This window comes from Ammospiza caudacuta, chromosome 4 (genome assembly GCF_027887145.1).
Source record: "Ammospiza caudacuta isolate bAmmCau1 chromosome 4, bAmmCau1.pri, whole genome shotgun sequence".
NCBI lineage: Eukaryota > Metazoa > Chordata > Aves > Passeriformes > Passerellidae > Ammospiza > Ammospiza caudacuta.
The window spans coordinates 77825310-77848922 of record NC_080596.1 but is presented as its reverse complement, the minus strand read 5'-3'; the positions used below and the strand labels follow the sequence as shown (position 1 = coordinate 77848922).

Below are 23613 nucleotides of genomic sequence, written 5' to 3'. Positions count from 1 at the left end.
GGATTTTATTTTACATGGGAGGTTTGATGTTCCAGTTAGAACATTCCACTCATGCAGACTTTCATTGTCTAAGCTGTGATTTTCAGGAATTCTGAGTTATTTTCAGACCATTTTCTAAACTGGGAACTAACATAATAGTTTTAAATGGCAGTAAGTAAAGCTGAATGTCTTCAGAAGCATCAGGAATGATTACTTTCTTTCAAAATGTTATTTTTTAATGAACACATCAGATAAAGAACATCTAAGTGTGACCATTAGCTCCTACATAACCACAGGTACACAAAATGAGAGGTTTTGTTTTCTGATTGATTGACTTCTTCACTATAATGTATTTTCCTATCAGCAATAGTTTAAATACAAATTGGGAATTTCTTAATCCATTTTGATTTTTAAAATATCCCTGAGTAGATAGCAGGGTTGTTCTTTTATCCTTCCCTATAAGAAGGAATTCAAATAGCAGCCAAGTATTTGTGATACAAAGGGTGGTAAGATGCTTTATTTTGGAAAAATGTGTGTCCATGAGGAAGATGGGATAAAAGGGAAGAGGTGAATACATTTCATTTCCAGTGGAAACTGGCAAGTGCAAACAGAACTTCTGCATGTTAGAATTACTTAGGCTGCTGCTAAAAATGAAAAAACAAGTTCCAGGTGGTAGCTGCAGCCTGACTTTTATGAGGTAAACTGCAGAAATGGGAAAAAATAAGCATCAACAGGACTGATAAAGCCACAGCAACAGCACCAGTCTGACACAAACACTCATGGACAAACACAGAAGCAAGACATGCTTAGAAGTTTTTTAACTTAAAGCTTTGTGATGGCAGCTACCCTTCTCCACAATATACTGAAATCTCAGGAGTCCTCAAATATACTGAGTTACACAGAAGTAAAGCTGCAGATTTACTAAGCAAGAGGTACAAAGGACAAGGAGCAATGCACTGAAGCTGAATTAAGATGAACTTTCTTCAGTAACACCACTCTCAATTTCACAAGAACACAAGTAAGTATAACTTCATTTAAAAATTATCTACTTTTACTAAGAATGCAAAATTATAGTTGGTCATCTGGTATGTGCTCTGTGGCTGTATTCTGCACTTGAAGGCTGAGCTGCATTTAAAATCTTCTGACAGCAACACCTGAACAAAAAGAGCCACCCTGCAGAGCTCTAGGCAGGCCATTCATGGGAGGAAGGGGCTGTGCAAATCCAGCTGCTACTGATGATGGAACAGCCCCTTATCCCAGCTCACCAGACTGGCACCAGCATTTGTAACATTCAGGCTCACTGCCAACCTCACCTGGCCATCCCTTCACTCCCAGTGTGTGCTCTGCACCCCTACAAGCACACAGGGTGCTGCTCCTGGCTCTGAACTCCTAAGATGATTGGAATGGAATGGAATGGAATGGAATGGAATGGAATGGAATGGAATGGAATGGAATGGAATGGAATGGAATGGAATGAGCTGTGGAACATGATGTGTGCTCTGCACCCCTACAAGCACACAGGGTGCTGCTCCTGGGTCTGAGCTCCTGAGGAAGATGATTGGAATGGAATGGAATGGAATGGAATGGAATGAGCTGTGGAACATGATGTGTGCTCTGCACCCCTACAAGCACACAGGGTGCTGCTCCTGGGTCTGAGCTCCTGAGGAAGATGATTGGAATGGAATGGAATGGAATGGAATGAGCTGTGGAACATGATGTGTGCTCTGCACCCCTACAAGCACACAGGGTGCTGCTCCTGGCTCTGAGCTCCTGAGGAAGATGATTGGAATGGAATAAGCTGCTCGTCTCAGTTGCTCCTGCCCCTGAAAGTGTTTGTTTATCCAGAGCCAACCACTGCTCTGGTGTCCATGTAAGGACTTCCTAGAGCAGGCAGAGATTACCCACACTGCTGATCACTTTATTACTTCAGCATGGCTGTTTATTTACCTTGGTGCAGCAGTAACACGCAGGATAAAGCTTGTCACAGCTGGGCAAACTCACCATATTCCTTCCGCAGGTGGTCTGGAATGTGGGGCTCATAACCTTCCTTCTCAGGGACCTCCACAAACTCATCTTCATCCTCACCCTCGTCATCATCATCCGAGGCTTTCATCTACAGAGATATTTTTGTTGGGGTTATTTTCTCTTTATTTCCATGTGAAGACTGTTTTTCATTTCCCTTCACACTGAAAATATTTTGCAATCATCCTGATAGCCCTACTGAGACTTCTCTATGTCAAAAGTATTTCCCTAATTATGTATTTAATCTTTATCTAAGATTAGGCTTTTGCTTAACATTTTATCTCTAAAGCCATTCTCTATTCTAAGGGCTTCCTTAAAGCCCCTTTTATCCAGTAAAACACATGCACTTGGTGAAGTCTGACAAAGTGTGAAGCTATAAAATAAGACCAAAAAATCTTAAAATAACATCAAGATTTTGCCTTAATGAGCGAATTACAGTCTTAACTCTTCTCATTTTGATGATTTTACTCATTTACCAGCACCCAATCTGTGGCATGTTAAATGGTATCACAAATTGTTTAAGAGTTCAAAACCAGAGCAGGCAAACAGGAGGGAAGCTGATGAATGGGCAAGCTAAAAGTGACCCCAATAAGAATATTTAGATCTGTATGCTACAGTGGTTCATTGTGTTTCTTCACAACAGCCCTAAGAATAATTTCACACATTCATTTCTTAAGTGATTTGGTACATTCCAACAATTTACACCACCAGACAGCACACACTACTCTGATAAAGACCAACAAAACAGGATTTTCCTAAATGTGCACTTGGTCTGTCTTGCAGTCTGAAATTGAGGATCTGTGAGTAGGTGAAACAAAAAAAGGAGTTCCAACTAACCAGTGTAATTCATCCACATAAGTGGATTCCCTATGTATAATTTAAGTTAGCAACTGCTGTGTATGTGCCATCAAATCTATACTTCTTCTAAGCTTGTTCCATATCTGAAAATGATTTTTATTTCCAAATTGCACATAAGCTACAAGAATCTGTGTCACCAGACATGGCCTGTACTATCAGAGCTTTAAAAAGGCAAATGCCAACTATCCTAAAAAGGCAACAATGATGGAGACTTTAAGCTTATATTTCCTTCGTCCATGTTCAGAGTCACCTCATTCCCAACAACACAATTAGCACTTTATTATTGTATGTTTGCCATGTGCTTTTACAAGAAAACAGTAAAAGGTATCCACTAAATCCAACCTCAGCACAGGCTATCACTTCTTCCACTTCATTGCAGCAACCCAACTGACAAGGAATAGCATAATTTTCACTATTTTCAGTTGTGTTCTTTACTTCTACTAGTGCACCTGGCTTCTGTCAATATTCATACCAACTACTCATTGTTACAAGCACCAGAGCATACTGCAGGTTTTGCCTGCAGCAGAATTTCCCCAATCTAATTCACTACTCTAATCTTGTGTCACAGCTGAGTTCCTTTAATCACACATATACTCTGAAGCCAAAAATCCAGCAGCTAACCTTGGTTCATCAAATGTGGTTAAAAAATTAAAATAAATAATAACTTGAAAAAAACCCAGTATTTCTTTTTGATCATAATTAATTGTAAGCTGGACTGTATTAATTTCTAACAAAGAATGTTAATTGCTATTAATACAAAGACATACATTAACACATAATGAATGGATGGTAAAAGTTAGAAGTAAAATTCTACAAGCAGGACATCATTAAAATTTTCATGTTCAGGTTCCATTTCTTACCTAGCTATTAAAAAAAGATTTAATCAGGATAAGATTTCTCATAGATTATCTCAGTCTGCAACTTTGTGTCATAATGTACAAACTGACTAACTTTCACATCATAAAAAGAGAAAGTAAATTCAGTGTATTCCCTTTGTTTTGACTCAGTCTGTAAACAAATAAACAGCAACAGGTTTAAGGAACAGAGAAATAGTGTTAGACAACAAGAGGGTAAAAGTTATCAGTCCAGCCTGATAACTTAAGTTGCCAGATTATACCTAAAATAGCAGGGACACAATGTCAGTACTTCCTTGCATGTCATATCTGAGAGACTAGAGGGAAAGCAGAGTACTATCTTTAATTGAAATTTCACCTAATTTGTTCATAGCACTGGAAGCACATATCTCTCTGTATGGTAATATTCTAAAATTCAGTGGATCTCACTAATCCTCCACCTGAAAACTGCACTGGAAGCAACTTTCTGTATTACCTGCATGATCTAAAACTTTAAAGCACGTGAAAAGCCTGGCAGAGAAAAGGCATAATCAGATGCAAATTCACTTTGTTTAGGTACAATCCATGAACTGTGCATTCAAGTACTATAGAAAACATTAATCATAGGAAACTGTAATTTTTGTTATCAGTCTAACACTAATCAAAAGGGAAACCTGTCACTAGCACTGACCTGTGAAACGTCCCAATTATACTCTTCAGAAATGACAGGAGCACTTAACTTCCTCACTGGGTAAATGACGACAATCAATCAACTTTGAATAACAATGAGCCACGGAGCTGAAAATTATTTTTTGTATAGAATCTACCCAGGAATTTATGAAAGGTGAAAAGCAACCCAAGGTTTTAGGGGCATTATGGCTTTCAGCTAGTGCAGCACATATCAAACACTAAACAGAATTTATGTGTTTTAATTTTCTAAAAGGTAGATGTGGACTTGGTGCTACAATGCATAACATATAATGCCAGATTTTAAATATGGGGGTCATTTTCATAAAATATTATGCGTATTGTTCACACCCTTGAATTTCCCTGGAGCCTTCTATTAAATTTAGATTTCCTGAAAAAAAAAATTAACTGCTTAGCTAACTATCAGGAATTAAGCCCTCTTTTCCTTTCAAACAGACAAAGTCTTTATCTCGATAAAATCCTTAACAAGTGAAATAAGTTATCTTTTTACTTTAAAATATTGAAGTTGTCACTGTTGGAAATTCAAGAAGTTGCGCAGTAATAGCAGGTAGTTATATCTCAATTTACTTCATTCCAGTGGGACTTTATCAGAACCATCCCATTTATGTATGTTTGTTCCATTTCCTTGCAAGAGAAAGTGGGAGAGCTCATGGGCAATATTATTAGTTAGAAATGTATGTTTTTTTAAAGTTCCAAAAAGCAACTTCTACAGAGGTAGTGGGAAAGCTCAACCCCCTCCTATTTAGGCTTCCACTACAGGAAAACTTTTTCAGTCAATTAAAAAAGTTAAAATAAACAATCCACCACTAAATCAGAGAAATAAATATTTAAGACAATAGTTTTAAGTGGCCAATTAAATAAATTATAATCCTTTTAGGAATGAGGGGTTCGGGTACTTGCAACCACGACAAAGGATACTAAGATAAAAACAAATGAAATTTCTAGTGTGCCACGGCTGAAGGGAATAAAGCATAAGAGCAAGTGATAAATACCACAATGGAAAGCTTTTCTTGTAGCGTACAAGATTAAATACCTCGAAGATAGGTAGTCACAAACTGCTTTGTTTCTCAATCATCTGTCAAAGAATGTGAGAAAGAAGCTCCTGGGTTCAAATCCATTCTAATTATCAGGTGCTATGAGGAAACTCTAACACAGTTATCCCAGACGGAGGGTGAACAGCCCCTCTCTGTCACTGGAGAATGGCCACCAGACCCCCAGACATCAGGGGCTGCTTGCACCACCACTGCTCCTCGGCTTCCAAGCAAAGGGAATTTTTAGCCTGTTAATCTGCTCTGAAATGCTGATATTTATTTTTGTATTTATTTATCTAAGTCATAGAAAGATGTATTTGCAAAACTATGTGTTGGCTGTTGGTTTCTTTAACATGGCAGGATCACTAACTAGGTAGTAGCTATAATTCCTGTGAGAAGAAATGGGATTTAGTTAGGCAATTTTCAGAGTGTTGAGCTGGACTTATTTACATATAAGAATATGGTTTCAAAAAAGACAGAAAATATACACATATTCTTTTCACTGTGATCACTTAGAACATTTTCACAATTTTCCAGATTTTTCACTAAAAACTTAAAATAGTGCTGACCATTCCAACTAGACAAGTGCAATCAAACAATTTCCTTCCTAACTCATTTAAAAAAACTTGAAAAAACAGATGTTTCCTTATTACTCTGCATCATTAAAAAACCTGGGAAAAGCACTGGATGCCAGTAGAAATGCAATTGTTACTTTTACTTTGCAGTCAGCGCCCAACAGCCTCCATCTGTTAGTGCAGCTCAGGGCAAGCAGAGCCCCAGTACAAGGCCTTGTTCACCCATCCCAACCAGTAATAAATGTAAAAAAGCCTCCACCCACCACACAGCACTTGGAAAGATGTGAAGAAAAGCCCTTGATCCTTTGCTCACTTTTATACATTGACTGCTACATTCTGTTAAGAGGATTTAAAAACCCGAGTCTCTGCAATCATAATTAAAGCAAGCAATAAAATTACTGAAATATAGAATGCAATCAGTTTATAGGGCTAGATGTACAGCCACTACTAATTATTTTAGAAAACGAAGGAAGAGAAAAGATAGCACATGAAGAAGTCACATCTACTCACTAAAACACCACTTGCAAACTACAGCTGGGACCATTAAATAAATTTTGCATGGTCTAATTAACTTGGTTTGCAATCTCAATTACTTTTCACCCAAGAAATCACTTTTGTTCAGTTTTATGCATGCCTGTTTCCCTTTTCTAAAAAAAAAAATGATGTAAGGCATCCTCAGACAAGTGAACTCTAAACTTCATTTGTCTTTCAGCAGGCTTGATGGCTATGCATTTAAAAACCCATTCTATCTTATAAACTAAAAATTAAATGTACTCAGCTGTGATGGTCGTCATTGCATCTGCTATTTATATGCTAATACCCTCACTGAAAGATCTTGCAAATTATTCCACCATGCCAATATCTCATGTGCATCTACTCAAAGCCAACTAAATATTTTTCTAGAAGATTTTGGTTGGGGAACCAGAATATTTATTGCTGTAGAACCTAGTTAGAGGGGCAACCTTAAGCACATGCATTTTTTATTCAACCATAACACAAAACATACTTCAGGCAGGTTAAAATGAAATTTGGGGATATTCTATGTAAGAAAACAGTGACTGGGGTAAAAATCGTCAGTGCCAGTAATAGAAACTGAGTAGTCAAAACAGTGTATCTTTAATGTAAAGACACATTGCCCCATTTCCATTCTTTTATATCATCCAACACAGGGTGACATGGAAATAAATGCTGGCATTTGGACAGATTTTAGAACCATGTTTGAGTTTTATCATGTGCAACACAAGGAAAACACAAACTACTAACAGAGCTGTATTTATAAGAAGCTCCCACACAGCCTCCCTCCCCTTCACTTTGTGATATGAACATAAATTCAAACTCCAGGACTGCAAATTAGATATGTGGTCCAGGCAAAGCACATTTTATGTTCACCCGTAAAAGTATCACCATTCATTCTGGGTGTAGTTGCTCAACACCACATAAGCATCTTGGCCAGGCTGACTTTTATTTAGGAATGCACTTTTCACATTATTTCCTAATTTCCAGGGGTTAGTATAAACGCTTGAAGGGCTCCAGCCCAACACTTTGCCAAAGTACACTGGGGAATGAACATACCTTGCTCCAAATTGCTTTGGCAAGATAACAACTACCTGATGAACCAGTTTTCCCTAAAGTAAGAGTCTGAGAGGATTCTCACAGTCCTGCAGGGGCAAGCTCAAAACCCAGCTCAAAAGACTCTGCATCTTCATGAATCCTTTCAGAAAAAAATGGTATGTCCAAGAGACCCAGTGGACCAGCGTGTGCCTTCACAGTTTCAGAGGGCAGAAAATAAAGGCAGTCTAGAAAACTGGTACATTGGATAAATTATTACCCCAGGAAGATATTGCAAGGCAAGTTCAGTATTCCTTTAGCAATAACCATTCAGATGTATTTTCATACCTCACTACTGGAGCTCCTACCATCCGCCAAAATGGTGGTTGCATAAATCATCTAAATCCTTAAGCAGGTACATCAAAAAGGCCAAGTTCTCTTGCACAATCCACATTTTCCAGAAAGTATCAGATTCAGGGAAGATGCAGCAGTTTCAGTTTAACTAGTGAAGGTTTCCAAGTCAAACAATAACAGGTAGATACATATCTCAATTGAATAAACCTAATTAATTACAGACAGGTAAAAAATTATTCTATGCAAGATACACATAACCTTACATGCATTTCTGATTGTGGATTTCGGGTACAAGACATTATAGATGTGAACAGATTTACCTTCATATTGCTCATCAGCTAAATTTAAATGCATTAACGTATGTTTCAAGCCTAAAACTTTTCTTATTTTTCCATTTTTATAAATATACACTTAGCAATGTACCTCTATGAACCTCACAGAAAAATTCACTTCAATACACAATTCCCCCTTGTAAGGTAGGATGGATAAAAAGCAGGAAGCAAATTTGTATCTCCTACTTAGAGAATACACACTGCTCAGTATTCACAGATGAATCAAGGGAGATGACCCTTGGGCCTGGAAAACTTAAATACTTAACATAAGGGTTAAGCTGATGATGGAGACATCCTCCTTTATTTTCCACTCTATTAGAGGAGCTCCAAATTGCATTGTGCGACCTGCGCGTCACACGGGGCTCGGAGGTCGTCACAGTGACAGCCCCAAGAATTCATGGCTACATCTGCATAACAAGATATTTTTAATAACTTCAGAGCAGTGGCAGGCTGCATGGCCAGGGCAAAGCATAGACCACACCACAGGAACACTCAGCTCTTGGGAAGAGACAAAATCCCCCAAACGCATCACCCAGCTATCAGGCACTTTACCAAGGGACTGCTGTTCTGAGGGCTAATTCTACAGTGTTTTGTTTTATATCAGTCCTACATCCTAATAAAACATAAAAAATAGAAAGCTCTTTTAGCTGAAAAGTGATCCTTTAACAGAAATAATAAGAACATGGCAAACATGACAATAAAAATAACACCAATTAAAACAGGAAGGAGGGAGAGGAAGCATTAAGTATCTGTATGACCCATTTACTAGTCTGTGTTTACTTTTACAGTTATGGTTGACCTGGCTTTTTTGATAAATATTACCTAGACAAAAAACCCAAACCATTTAAATGTTGCCTAGGCTACCAATTTGATCACATACCTATTAATAAATTTTACTGTTTATTCTGACCACATTACATGCTAACAATGTATAAATCTGGTAAAGAACATCTTTAGGAATAATGCTGCTCTAGTTATCAAATATTCCTGTATTTCTCTATAGAAAACATACTAACAATCAACATCAACTTATCATTTAAACCTTAAAATTAAATGCTTCCAGTTTTCATAGGACAACTTCTTGGTAAGAGTTGGGGTTTCTGTTAAAAAGCAGCACCTGGGGAAAAGACTTCTCTACAAAGGCGTCTCTGTTGCTGCATGGTCTGAGCATGTTTTTTAGTAAATGTGGTTTCAGTTGTTTCTAACCCCCAGAACCAACTTCTCTAAAATGAACAAGAGAAAAAACTGTAAGGATGTGAGTACAGGAAGCTGTTACAGAGAGCTGTCACCAGGACTGGATTCTCTATAGCTACAGAAGCAGAAAAAGAAATCTAAAATTCAAGTGCAGGTCTTTTTTTTTTTTCCTAAAGCAGGCACTAGCTTAACAAAAAGACAGACTTGAAAAGAGCTGGTTATAATGCTACAAGTTTATTAGGTAGAAATAACTCATTTGAATTGCTAAAATGCCAAACTGTAGTTGAAGACATGGGGAAAAAAATCAGCAAGTGTTGTAACATGTAATTGGCAGAACTCTTGGCTTAATTTATACCATATTAAAATTTCAACCTTTTAATGTATTTTGGGACTAAATAATTAGCAGCAAATATTTAAATTGTTAATTTGTAATAATTTTCTGATATTAATCTTTCTGAAAAAAATCTTCCTTGTATTATAGTGAGGTTTGAGTTATCAGGTTCTGGACAACACAAGGACAGGCTCCTCCAAATCTAATTATTAATGGCATTATTGAGTTCAACCAGATGTTTCACATGGATAAAATTAAGTACACGAATAAATCAAGATCTAAGCACATGCTTAGATTTGACAGAAGATAAGGAAAGGTGAAACAAAAAGTAATGAATACAGTTAATGAAAAACTATATATCCCTGGTAGTTAATGTAATTTGAAATTTAAAATTCAAAGTGTACCAGGTGTGTTAAATGATCCCTCTGCTGACAGACACATGAATGGGATGTTTCTCACATCATCTTTCCTCCTGGATTCTGTCTGCCTAAGTTTTAGGCAGCCTCAGTACTAAACTTCCACAGCTTCCCAAAGTAATCACATAAAACATAAGCATACTTAGAGTGTACAAAATCCAGCTAATGAGCTACATTTCTATTAACAATGTCAGGATGTCAAGTATTACCCTAGTGGGTAATTCTTTATGGAGAGGATGTCAGTGAAAGGTGGCATGCATGATTTAAAATACAGAACATACTCGTCTTCTCTAAAATTGCAAGATCATTTGCATTTAATCAGCAGCAAATCAGACATTAAACAAGAAAATTTTAAATCCAGTATTATAAGAAAGCAAGGAGACATTGAGAAACAAATCTATATCTAACCAGAAAAAAAAAATTAATAACAATTTGATGGTAAGTTATTCCTGCAAAAGAACTGAGTCTACAGTAGTGTTTAAATAAAACACCAACCTAAGGCAGTAATTACAACTGTACTTTTATAATAATTCATAAAGTCACCAATTAACTTGAAATCTCTCTGGTGTTGCTGTCATAGTAAGTTTACCTGGAAACACAGACTGAGCAGATGGCTGGCTCTGGATCAAGGTGGCACAGAGAAAAACGTGGAGCATGCAGTTTGCACTCCCTCTGCTGGGCACTGGAATTATCCTGAGCAGGCACTCAGAGAAGGAAGGTTCCTGTCTGAGCACCGTGCTGCCGTCAAATAAAAGCCTTTTACAGCTCCCACCCTCTTCACCCGGATCCAGCCATAACCCAGATTCACAGAAAAATGAGTATCAAAACCCTCAAAACGTTTACACCCTCAAAATGCACTTTCACTGTCAGAAACCTGGCACCCCACGCAAGGATTTAATTACAGTGAACATAACCCATGTAAGCACACAAAAACATATTTGCCTTTGACCAATACAGGCAGTCTGTGATTTTTTTTTTGTCCACTCTCCACCCACTTGAAAAAGTAACAGCTTGTAAAAAATGCCTTGAGTTCTGATCTGCTGGGGGCACAGCAGTGGCAATGGGAAATGTGTGGACTGGGCAACTGGGATGGATTTATAATTATAAAATCTGCTTCAAGGGATTTGTTTCTATCAGTTAAAGGATAACCTTTGTTTTTCTTTTCCCTCTCCTCCCACAGCTCCCGAGAGGCAAGCACAAAGCACAGGCTGCTCCTGCTGGCAGGGTGTAAGTGTCACACAGAAATGATGGCCCTCCTTGTAATTAAGACTCTCTGATGGTTTGTGTTCTTCACTCTCATGGAGGAGAAAAGTAAAAGTGGTTATAGCTCATGTCACTATAAACCATTTTAAGTCAAAGTGTCTCACTGTATAAAGTTCTGTGCTTTCCTTCAAGAGACTTTGTATAAGGCAAGTTCCCCAAACCTCCAAGAAGTTCACCTGTGGTTTGAAAAGCAGTTTGACATTTTCATTTTTCAGTAAAGCTAAAAAAGAACTTCAGAGAAAGTAACTTGTGCTAATTGTCTAACAGGCTTAGATTGCCAAAAACTCCTGCCTTGTAGCCTTGTGCTCTGTGATATGGAAAATGAAATGAGAAACAACGGGAAGCATGGATGTAATAATAAGGATTTCCAAAAGCACACACCTTGTGAACCAAGCAAATATTTCTTCTGTGGAATCAGGCCATGTAACCACCAATTTCTTGCTCTCAGTGTAATTTACATCAAGCTACACTGCTGGTATATTCATATTTCAGCCATATCCATGTGTAACTGATCACCTAAAAGAGAGTAGCAATGACATATGGCAGTGGTAAGGCACTCCTGGACCTTCCCTCTTTGAAGAGGCAATTTAAATCTCTGTGGGATTGAGAGTTATAGTGGAGTTCACAGTAATAAATCTCCAGTTTCATTGTCTCTCAATAAACTCTTCCCTTTATCAACTTTCTTGATCTCAGTTTGAGGATGGGTAAAACCTTTACTCCCTCTGTTCCCAGACAGAACAGAAAAAAAGCACAGACTAGAACAGATGAAAAGGGGGGAAATCAGTGACCACAGAAACCTGGAGATTGAGCATGAAGAAAAGGCTAAAAGTGCCTGGAGAATGGGCAAGCCCAAGTCCCCAGCCAAGCTGCCAAGTCCCTGTCACTCTGTTTTATATTTGCTAATTAAATAAAACCCCTCTCTCTGAAAGAATGGTTTGCTGTGGTGCAGGATCATAATAAGAGTTGAAATAGCAAGTGCACAAAAAATTCACTTTTACATTCCCCAGTTAGGGATACAGCCACCTCAGAGTGCAGAACTGCCATTCACCTGTACACTGTCCAGTTAAATATACAGCCACCTCAGAGTGCAGAACTGCCATTCACCTTTACACTGTCCAGTTAAATATACAGCCACCTCAGAAAGCAGAACTGCCATTCTGCCATTCACCTTTACACTGTCCAGTTAAATATACAGCCACCTCAGAGTGCAGAACTGCCATTCACCTTTACACTGTCCAGTTAAATATACAGCCACCTCAGAGTGCAGAACTGCCATTCACCTTTACAGTGTCCAGTTAAATATACAGCCACCTCAGAGTGCAGAACTGCCATTCACCTTTACACTGTCCAGTTATAGATACAGCCACCTCAGAGTGCAGAACTGCCATTCACCTTTACACTGTCCAGTTAAATATACAGCCACCTCAGAGTGCAGAGCTGCCATTCACCTTTACACTGTCCCGTTAAATATACAGCCACCTCAGAGTGCAGAACTGCCATTCACCTTTACACTGTCCAGTTAAATATACAGCCACCTCAGAGTGCAGAACTGCCATTCACCTTTACACTGTCCAGTTAGGGATACAGCCACCTCAGAGTGCAGAACTGCCATTCACCTTTACACTGTCCAGTTAAATATACAGCCACCTCAGAGTGCAGAAGTGCCATTCACCTTTACACTGTCCAGTTATAGATACAGCCACCTCAGAGTGCAGAAGTGCCATTCACCTTTACACTGTCCAGTTATAGATACAGCCACCTCAGAGTGCAGAAGTGCCATTCACCTTTACACTGTCCAGTTATAGATACAGCCACCTCAGAGTGCAGAACTGCCATTCACCTTTACACTGTCCAGTTATAGATACAGCCACCTCAGAGTGCAGAACTGCCATTCACCTTTACAGTGTCCCGTTAAATATACAGCCACCTCAGAGTGCAGAACTGCCATTCACCTGTACACTGTCCAGTTATAGATACAGCCACCTCAGAGTGCAGAACTGCCATCCTCTCCCACCACAGAGATGGCACAGACCACCCCCAAACCCATCTACGTGGGACCCTGTGCACTCAGCCAGTGATGCCCACTGTCCCCCTCTGCTCACTGAGCTTTATGTGCAGCTGTGCTCAGCCCCACACTTGAGCAGGTCCAGCCCTCGTGGTCCCCATGTGCCACCAAATCCCATCTGGAAGGACAGGGGGCTGGGAGCCAGGGCTGTGCAGGACAGCCAGGCTGCCACTACTGCTTCTCTTGGCTTCAGAGACACAGAGACAGCAAAAGGGGCATGGCAAGAGCTGCAAGGACACGAGGACACCTGGACAAAGCCACACACCTAACACAGGCAGCAGTGCTCTAGTGAAGAGGAGATGTGTGCAGTGTTTCACATGCTGACATGTAAATATCTGACAGATGGGGATTCAATAACCATGGCCTAAGAGATTCTGTTTATTTTGTTCTACTAGACTCCCAATTTGCCACACTTTTATGTTTCAATAAAGTCATCTGACACATGAATAAAATATAATTTATGCAGTTTGCTTCTGCTGTACAAAGCTCTCTGTGTTCAGGTTATAAATTTAAAATAGCTCAGCACTAACACTAAATTTAGTTATTACCCACTGGAGAGAAAACCTAGGAATATTTATATATTGTTTTCAATGCTTAAGTTACCTCAGTTTGCATTGCTTCATTTTGAAAGCATTGTGAGCATTATGTGCTTCCTATCTTTTTCTCCTTTTAACAACAGAATTTATTAGCTTTCAAATTAATAAAGTTATTAGTTCTAAACATGCTATAGAAGCATACAGACAGCACTGGTCACTCTAAGTGGTAACAATACCATTGTAAACACACACACATCCCATTCACACACACACACAAAAATCAAGGCTTGAATGTCTTTTACATCTTACAAGAAATATAGCAACCAATATTCCATGCAGAGGTGCAGCAAATGAAGTCCTGTCAAGCAAATGGCAGGAATGACAGCAGATGTCTGGATTCCTTCATAGCTGGTTGCATAAAGGTAGCACACATATTTCACTGGAGACAAAAGCCTCTGACAAGACAGTCTCTCAGTACTTTTCATTCAGAGTTGGCATTTTTGACTGGTGTGGCACATCAGGAGGTGTTAAGATGATGAACCAGATTAATCTTGATTTAGCTTCATTTGTACAATGAAGGCAAAGCCTACAACACTCAGTCATGGCTAAATGAGGCTACACAATTTAGCTCAAGGTGTTATGTCCAGATCAAATCCTTACAATCAAGTAAATCCAAACCAGACTCTAGTCTGGACTCTGACCCAAAGCACTCATTTTCATGTCAAGCTATGCAGTTATTTAATTTCATCACAGCCAACAGAAATTAGTATCATGCAGCTCTGATTTTTATCTATGTAAGCAGGGCATACACTTCTTTTTGGTTCTGAATAATGTATTTGATCCTTCAGCCTGTTTACTCACAAAGTCTACCTGTCTCACAAGAACTGTCATAGGTAGTTAATCTCTGTGAAATAAGGTTGATAATCTCTGTGAAATAAGTTTGATGCTCTAAACTTTCCTATCACAACCTTAATCACATTACATGTTTAGTACAGAGTAAATGCTACAAAGCAGAGAGACTACTTTCCTGAACTGAGAGAATCTCAGAGTTTAGCAAATTGTGAAAGAACACGAGCAGTGCAGTGTCTATTGAGAAATATGCACAAAAGAAGCTGAGGATTTAACAGTGTTACACATAAAGCAACTAAGAGTAAATAAAATCTGCACTTACCCACTTCTCTATCCTTAACAACAAAAGGGATGCCATAAACAGTTTTGTTCTAATAACCAAGCCCCTGGAATATCATACAGGTGTTTACTGCTCCTTGAGGGAAGCTACAATCAGCTGAATTAATGTACTTTACAATAAAACCTGTGTTGAAAAGTTTCCCAGGTTAGGGCTTAAGAGAAAGAGCATTTTTCTGTATACAAGCTAAACTTTATTAATGGTTCTCTCTAGTAAAACAGAATTTTAAGAAACTCACCACTTTTCTTTTTCTTGCTTTAAAGGAAATGTCCATTTCCTTGTATTTCTTCATAGCAGTCTCCATTTTATTCTTGAGTTCAATGGCACATCTTAGCTGATCATCATTGACTCCTGCTCTGGTAAGCAGCTGCAAACCAAGAAAACAACAACCTTATTCTCTTCTAGAAATCTGAGCCAAAAAAAAAAATTTCCAGTTTTCCCTCATAATTAATGAAATAACATCACAAATTCCTTTGTTGTGCAAGCGACAATTAATGAAGCCAATTCATTTTCTATCCAGACTAGAAAAACTATCAGCAACTAGTGAAGCCAAAGAATGAACAGACATTAAAAACATCTTCTGGAAGTGCCCTCCAGTAGGCCAAACTGCACTCAGGAGGCTCCATGATACACTGCTAACCTGATAGAGAGCTGTCTAACAAAAATAAGCTGTGTTTTACTTTAAGACTTTGCAAAGAAGCCAAGTTTTACCTATCTTAAAAAAAAATTTAAAAAAGAATTGCCTATAGGTACCACACCCAAGGCTGAGAGCTACCCAACAAGCTCCTGCAGTGTCCTTTAGTGCAGCCTTACTGAAATGGAAATCTTCTCTAATTGTTCCTGCTTCTTCAACCTTCATTTCCTTTTGGTTCACTCTCCCTCAAGCTTTAGTGTATCCCAGCCCTTGTTTCACCATCTTTTTATTAAAAAATGAAGAAAAAATAATTAATTCTTTATCCCACCTGAATCCAGGACTGCACAGAAGGCCAGAACTTATTTCTGAGAAGTTTGTGAGCATCCATGACACTGTTTATGATGGCAGTATTATCTTCATTCTCTTGCACTTTTATATCTGCTCAAAACAGGGGAAAAGAGTTAGTGCAAGACATTTATGGTATCTGCACTACAGGAGTTAAAGAAGGCAAATTACTCTTTCTAAGACATTTGATCACTTCAGGGGGAGTTACAAACATCAGAATGCTTCTCTGCTCAGTATTAATTATTCTGTTACTATCCACACACTCAAAAAATCTGAGGAAAATATGAAAAGTGTTCAGTCCAACATGCCAGAAAGAGTTGTTAAGCCATCATCAGCAAGGAATGACCAAATAAATCACAGACAGGTTCAGTCTTACTATTTTCATTACATCTTGTCCCAAGTTCAAATGAACTGGGCCTTATTGTACCAATTTCTTCATATTCAATACAAAATAATCTCTACCCTGGTAGTAACAGGGAATGGATTGTAAAGAAGCCAAGCATGCCATTATCCAAGTGAAAGTTATACTTTTCACCCATTGTTGTCAGCAAACAGAAAAGCAGACATCACCCCTGCTGTCTGCACATGGAATTCCCTTAGGACAGGAACTGTAAGAGATTTCCAAAACACAAACCATCCTGATTTTTCTACAGGTAACTCACACTAGAAAAGTTATACAAAAATGGTATGATCACTTGCTAGCAAAACTACTTTCTTGCAAGGAAGAAGTTTAAGAAACACCCAATTGTAAGATTTTAAACTATCAGCTTATTCCCCAGCTACAGAGGGAAAGAGGTGAATAGCAAAGAGGAAGAAAGTTGTATTTGATAAACAGATTGTTTTTAAACACAAAAGACTCATCATAGATACTATGAAGTGCTATAATGGGCTCACAACAACTACTACAAAAGTTCAGTCTTAGAAGGTAATTAATGAAATCTGCTAATCACACACAAGAACACCCAAAACTAAGAACAGTTACTAGAGGAACGAGAAACAGAAAAATAAAAAATAAATTTAAAAAAAAATCAAAGTGATGTCCAGTAATCCCAAAGCAAAATGGTGTCCAGTAACCCCAGCATTCAAGTAAAGAAACAAAACCACAAGCACAGAACACTTCAGAGAAAGGCTGCCTCCAGCTACATGTCAGAAGTTTTTCCAGGTACCTGTGGAGATTTCAAGGTCTAGAGTATATTTATGTGAAATAAGCCCATGGTTCCTAACAAAAGTCTGGTAATCATCATCATCATCATCATTATCATGGAGATCAGGGCCACTGTATGGAACATCTGAGCGTGTGCCTCCATCCAGCTCTTCTTGCTCAGCCTTCTCATCTGCCTCCTTGCTTCCATCAGCTGTAACACACTGGGAAACAGGAAGGATGTCCTTGCTGCAGCAGGGCTGCTCATCATCCATGCACCCCAAGGAGGATGGGGTCACTTTCCCCTGGGAGGACAAGGGGCATGCAGGTCCAGCCTCATTAGCAGGTGTTTGTTTGCTGAGCTCCGGGTCAATCTCGCTCATCCCAAAATTGAGAGGATCTGGCATCAGCAGCTGGAAACAGTTCTCCATCTCTGTCAGTGTGTCAGCAATCTCTTGGGACATTTCTATCAAGACACAATTGTTTTATACAATTGTTAGATACTGTAAAATGTTAATGTCTCCAGAGCAGACACAGAGGTACAAATCAAATATGACTGCCAAAGGGGGAAGCCATTTATCCAGTGACAACTGAGCCATACAGATCTTCCTCTTCTACAGAAATTGTCCTTATAAAAGTGACAATCCCTAAGCAGGAAATCTAGAATTTCAGAATCTACATGCCAGACATGTAGAATCAGAGCTCCCCCTTTCCTCAGCCTCTCTAAATTTCACTATGTAAAGATGACTCAAGTGTTTCATAGAAGTTGAAGGAAAACAAGGTTCAAGGAGATATTCTGAGTGATCTTGGTGGGTATTCATTTTACAGCCATGAATTTTATTGCTGTGTGTAGGAACGGCCGTGAATGTATGTTATTGCTCAAAGAGATGCTACTGATACAAGTTGCTTTAAAAAAGTGAAATCTCTTTAAAATTCCACTCTAGTGCATGAAAACATTTCCAGCATGCAGAATAAATGCAGACACAATTGCATGCATCACATATAACAAATTTAATTAAATAACGCTTTAAACTGCAGCATAATACACTCACTATCTCTGTTATTCTTTGGGTGACAGAAATGTGTCTGCTCTGCACATATTGCTCAGACTCAGGCCCCAGTTACAGTTTCTAGCTGCACCGTGACACTTTTCACAATTATCCGACACTGCATCCAGGATTCCTGAGCAGACCGTTGCCCGTATTTCTGGAACACAAGGACCGTATGTATAACATAAGTAACGCCACAGACCAACAAGGCATTGGGAAGTCTGTGCCTAACAGAAATTAAGTCACTAGCTGCAAAAAGTCTCATGGTTTGTTTACCTGGGGTCATGCACTCACACTTTACTGAATTAGAGACTAGATCTTTACTTGATAACATTTTCTTTCTTTCCCATCTCTTCCTACTGAACTCACAGGACAGTCACTTCTTTCCCCTGATATTCTTTAGGTGAGAGAAAGGGAGGGCTGAGCTCCAAATGCAGTATTCCTGCTTTCTGTGGTCAGCTATTACCTGGATAGCTATTCTCTCAATTTATTTTATATAACCTTTAAAAAGGTTGCTTTAAAAATGAACAAAAAAAAAAAACAAACAAAAAATGCACTAAAAGAAGCAAAGCAACCAACCTTCCATTTCTTTTTCAGTTCTTTTGACTTTTTCTTTGTAAATGTTCTCCAGACGTTTCTGCTTCTCCTCTTCCCTCCTCCTCTCAGCCACAGTTCTGGCATGCACATCCTGAAAATCCACCTAAGGAGGAAATGAAGAAAAAAGGGTAACATTCCTCGTAAGAAATATATAGAAAATCCATTTCCTAAGATCCTTATCTGTGGTGAAAAATCCTGGAACATCAGCCATCAAGCAGAAGCTCAGCAGCATTTCCTTTTATCTCTTCTCTCCCTTGAATCAATAACTGCAGCAATTGTGAACAGAGTTTTTACTCCTACTAATAAAGGACTGTTGAGAATCAATGGCTTTCAAAAGGAAATCATAAAGTAGAAAAACAAACCCCCTAAACCCCTTAGATTTTCACATCCAGAGTGCAGGAACAAACAGGGCTTTGGGAGACTTCTGTCACAGCACTGGAGACCAGGAGTCAGGGAGAATGAGCAGGAAGAGACAATGCAGGGGAGATATTAAGATTACATGAAAACATCACACCATGTCCACCAGGAAATTTAGGAAAATTCTGTAAGCACTATAACAACCAGTGTATAAATATACATACATATACATATATCTATATATCAGTCTTACAAAAAGAACTTTTTAAGAAAGGAAAGTAAAAGAGAAGACCTACAATTTTATTAAGAAACAACTAATTTGTGATTTTACAATTCCATTGTTGGATTTTGATAGTGAGGGGAAAAACATTCAGTCTCACTTCCTTATGGGTGAATTATAAATATTAATCTGAACAACTCAAAATGCCGTTTCTTAAAATATTAGCAATATTTGGGTTTTTTTTTTTTTAGTATGGTCTTAGAAGGGATTGAAAACACAAAATAAATTCACTCCTGTTTTAAAGAAGGGAGGCTTGATTGCATTAATGCTGAAGGAAATCCTTTTGGAAAACACAGAATTTCCTTTGATTGCTACCACATAACTTCTATGAACTGCCAGACAGACAGTGCTGAGCAAGCCTGCACTTTGCTGATTGTGCAGCCCACGACTCTCCATCACAAACACTCAGTGAAATTTGTTATTCTTGCCACTGCTAGATGACCAAGCGTGTCAACAGCCAGGAGTGGCTCTCAGCAACCTACAACAAAGTTTTGGAGTCACACAAAGGTTTTTGTCTAACAGCTCTCAGAGAAGCTGGCATGGAGGGTCTCCATCAGTTCAGAAACAGGGACACACACCAAGCTGGTTTTACAGTAGGGAATGGGTGGGCAGAAGGGTGGCAGGGAAAAGATCTGGCTTCACAGCCTACTGCACCATGCAGAGCACCAGAGTGAGCTTTCTTGGTTTTCAGGATCTGAAAATCGGGATCTGACTTCTGCAGGTTTGCACAGCTCCCCACAGAGAACTGGGAGAAACAGATCCACCCAAAGAGCAACACTGCTCACAAAAGCAGAACAAAGATCCAGAGCCCAGCAAGCGCAGCCACCATCTGCTGCCAGTCAGACTGCAGTGCACAGCAAACCAGGCACAGCTACAGCTTCCTAAAGCACAACTTCTGCCTCCTGCCACAGCACCTGCAGGGGAGGCATCTGCCCATCCTTTCCCATTGTGCCAGAAGGACCATGAAGCCTCTTATTGCTGGTCTGCAGTTATGGAACTAAATGTCTGAGGAGCAAAAAACTGCTCAAGTGAAAGGATGCTGAGCAGCAGGCTGACACAATTACTGCAACTTCTGTGAAAATACTGGAATACAGCAGTACCATTCTCTGTGTGCATCTGAAATCCTGTTCTGTCATTCCATCCAGGCATTCCCCAGCCACAAAGATACTACGATATGGGTCTGTGCCCAAATATGCAAACATTTGGAAATATGTGAAATATTTTTCCTCTTTCTTCTTCTTTTTAACTTTGAGACTGCAGTTTGAAAATAATTACTTTTATGTATACTGAAGCATTATTTGCTCTTGAAGTCAAACATCTACGGAGGCACCTACTTGGTCCCTATTACTACTGACCTACTAACATGAACAGAGTGGGGAGTTCTCTAGCTCTACACCCTAAAAGAGCAGCAGCTGTCATCTTCTGACTGTTTATAAAGTGATTTTGGTGATTATTACAAGAAACCCAATGAAAACCCAACTATGGGCCACACACAGAGCTAGCACACCACCCAAGCTGCCCCATGTTACTGTGCCAAACCAGTAAAACTCAACAGTGATGTATTTTGCTACAAAAAAGTAGAAATGCCTTCTCAAACTTTTGGTTGCTTCTCACACTTCAAGCATTAAGCTGGCAAAAGGCCAGTTGGCTCACAGCAAGTCTTTGAGTACAAGAGTTACCAAACTACCTGAGATTGCTTCTATTGACGTTAATGTTTGCAGAGGAGCTCAAATCCAGCTGCTCTAGAAAAGAGCACAGCTGGTTCAAAACCTGGAGAGGGATCCCCAGTTGTTACTGGGGAGCAGCCCCTGACCCCAGGAGCACAGACAGACCTGCCACACTTCAGCAGAGCTGTTGGACACCTGTGTGAAACTGCATTACATGTTAAAGCCCCCAGTCTTGCACTGTCATTTAATTTTCTTCCTTTCTTAAACAAGATAAGAAAGAATAATTCAAAAACAGTCATCTTTTGTGAGCAGATGCCAATATCTGTATAAAAAACCAGCACAGTACAGTTCAGGAGGGAACATCATTAGCTTACTGTGGAACCAGAACAACAGAAATACTTCAGGTATCACAAAAGCTTTTCATCTGTTGTTAGGAATCTGAATCTGCCTTTGTGAAGAGAAAGAAAACCAGTATATTTACTGAAAGCCTGTTATTATCATTGTAGGTAGTGTGAATGCTAGAACAGTGCTGCAAATTTCACTGTTGCACCTCAGAAGACAGACTAAAGCAGCAGAATGTTCCAAACACAGTAACTTGAAGTGACATCTAAAAGCTAAGGTTTACATGAAATTTCTCTGTCATAAAAGCTCTTTTCTGGCACAGTAACACTGCAGCTGAGGATGGCAGGCATGCACACTGGCAAAGTTGCACAGTAAAGGGGAACTAGAATGGGGCAGCCCAGTACAGAAATTAAGCTAGTTTAAACTAGCTATGGAAAGATGTAGCAGGTGTTTATCCTCAGTTTAGTGCATGACCATTGCTGCCCTTCCCAAAAGAGCTAAACCTTGGGGCTCCAGTGAGGAATCAGTGGGTGAAAGCCAGCAGGTGAGCAATGCTTGCACCCTGAAAAAGGCACAGCCCAGCCATGAGTACAGAACAGAGTTTTAAATACCTACAGTACTGCAAGATGAACAGAAAGCCTGGGGTTTGTTTTCCAAAGACCATCCCCAAGATAAAGTCTCCTACAGGCAGTGTCATTTCCTACAGCTTTCTTTTTTTTTTTTTTTAACATTTATTGGTTTCCTTACTTTAAGCATCCCCTGGTGATCATCACCTAATACCACACAGCGGAGTAAAAAACGCCGAGTACCTTCTTGTTCTGCTTTAGGAAGTGGTATCCCAGGGAGAGCTGCTTGTAGGCCTCCCCGTATTTCTCGTGCCAGTCCTGCACTGCCTTGATGGCCGCTTTCCTCAGCTTCTGCGCCACCTCCTTGGGCGGGGGCAGCGGCTGCTCGTGGTCGATGCCCACGGTGAGCTCCAGGAACTCCTGGAAGTTGGAGATGAGCAGCGTCCTGAAGTGGTGGGATCTGGCGAACAGCTCCTGCAGCACCTGGAAGGCGGAGAAGCGCATCTCGGCGTGCTCCTCGCGGAGCCGCGTCAGCAGCAGGTGGTACGCGTGGCCGATGTGCTCCTCCGACGCCCTGAGCGCGGGGACAACGAAGGAAAAGGAGGGGGAGATATTTAAAAAGACGCTCAGCACGTAACAGCATAAGCCTGAGGACGTAATTGATTTTAAATTTTAAGTGAACAGCCTCTGTGCTGGCAGCACCCGGTCCCCACGGCAGGCCCAGGAGCAGCGCTCGGGGCGGCCCCGCCCGGGACCGCCGACCTGGGGACAACAGCGGGCCCGGCTCTGCCCCTCCCTCCGGCCGTACTTGCAGATCTTCTTCAGCTCCTTCATCCTGCCGGGCTCCAGCTGCGGCTCCCCCGACGTGGTGAGCTCCTCCACCAGCTCAGCCAGGCGCTGCTCCATCTCCGCCGGCACCGGGGCACCGGAGCTGCCGGGACACCCGCTCCGAGGGTCCCTCAAGCCGGGAGAGCCCCGGCCGGGAACCACCGGGGCTCACGGGCCCGGCCGCGGCTGGGAGGCGCCATCTTCCGGCCCTCAGCGGAGCCCCGCCCCGGAGGAAACCCCGCCCCGGAGGGAGCCCCGCCCCCGAGGGAGCCCCGCCCCCGAGGAACCCCCGCCCCTCACACGAACCCGCCTCTCGTGTAGGCCCCGCCCCTCAGGGGACACACGCCCTTGTGGAGCCACGCCCACATGGAACCACGCCCATAGAGTGCTGAGCCCGCGCTCCTGCCCATTGACCACACCCGCATGCGAGCCCTGCCCCCTTGGGTGCTGCTCCCCCCGCACCGGCGGGTGGTACCTTCCTCCCCCCCCCCCCCCCCCTCCGGCACCTACCATCTCCCCCGCCCATGTGACGTGCCGGCACCCGGAAGCGGGGCCGGGGATAGGCAGGGGAAGCCT

At 40.7% G+C, this 23613-nt stretch overlaps 1 protein-coding gene across 2 annotated transcripts in view; it reads right to left on the bottom strand.

Annotated features, from left to right (window-relative positions):
• The window catches only part of UVSSA (UV stimulated scaffold protein A), a 46609-nt gene extending 23367 nt beyond the window's left edge, over positions 1–23242 (bottom strand). For both annotated transcript variants that reach the window (XR_009274647.1, XM_058803156.1), the window contains exons 1-7: positions 23018–23242; positions 22453–22783; positions 18980–19100; positions 17377–17817; positions 16194–16303; positions 15470–15598; positions 1981–2092 (exon numbers count right to left, since the gene is read on the bottom strand). Coding sequence is in view for 1 of the 2 variants with exons in the window: in XM_058803156.1 (XP_058659139.1) it covers positions 1981–2092; positions 15470–15598; positions 16194–16303; positions 17377–17817; positions 18980–19100; positions 22453–22783; positions 23018–23115 (1342 nt within the window). In the remaining variant the exon portion in view is untranslated. The remainder of the gene's footprint in view (positions 1–1980; positions 2093–15469; positions 15599–16193; positions 16304–17376; positions 17818–18979; positions 19101–22452; positions 22784–23017) is intronic.
• Positions 23243–23613: the final 371 nt, after the last annotated feature.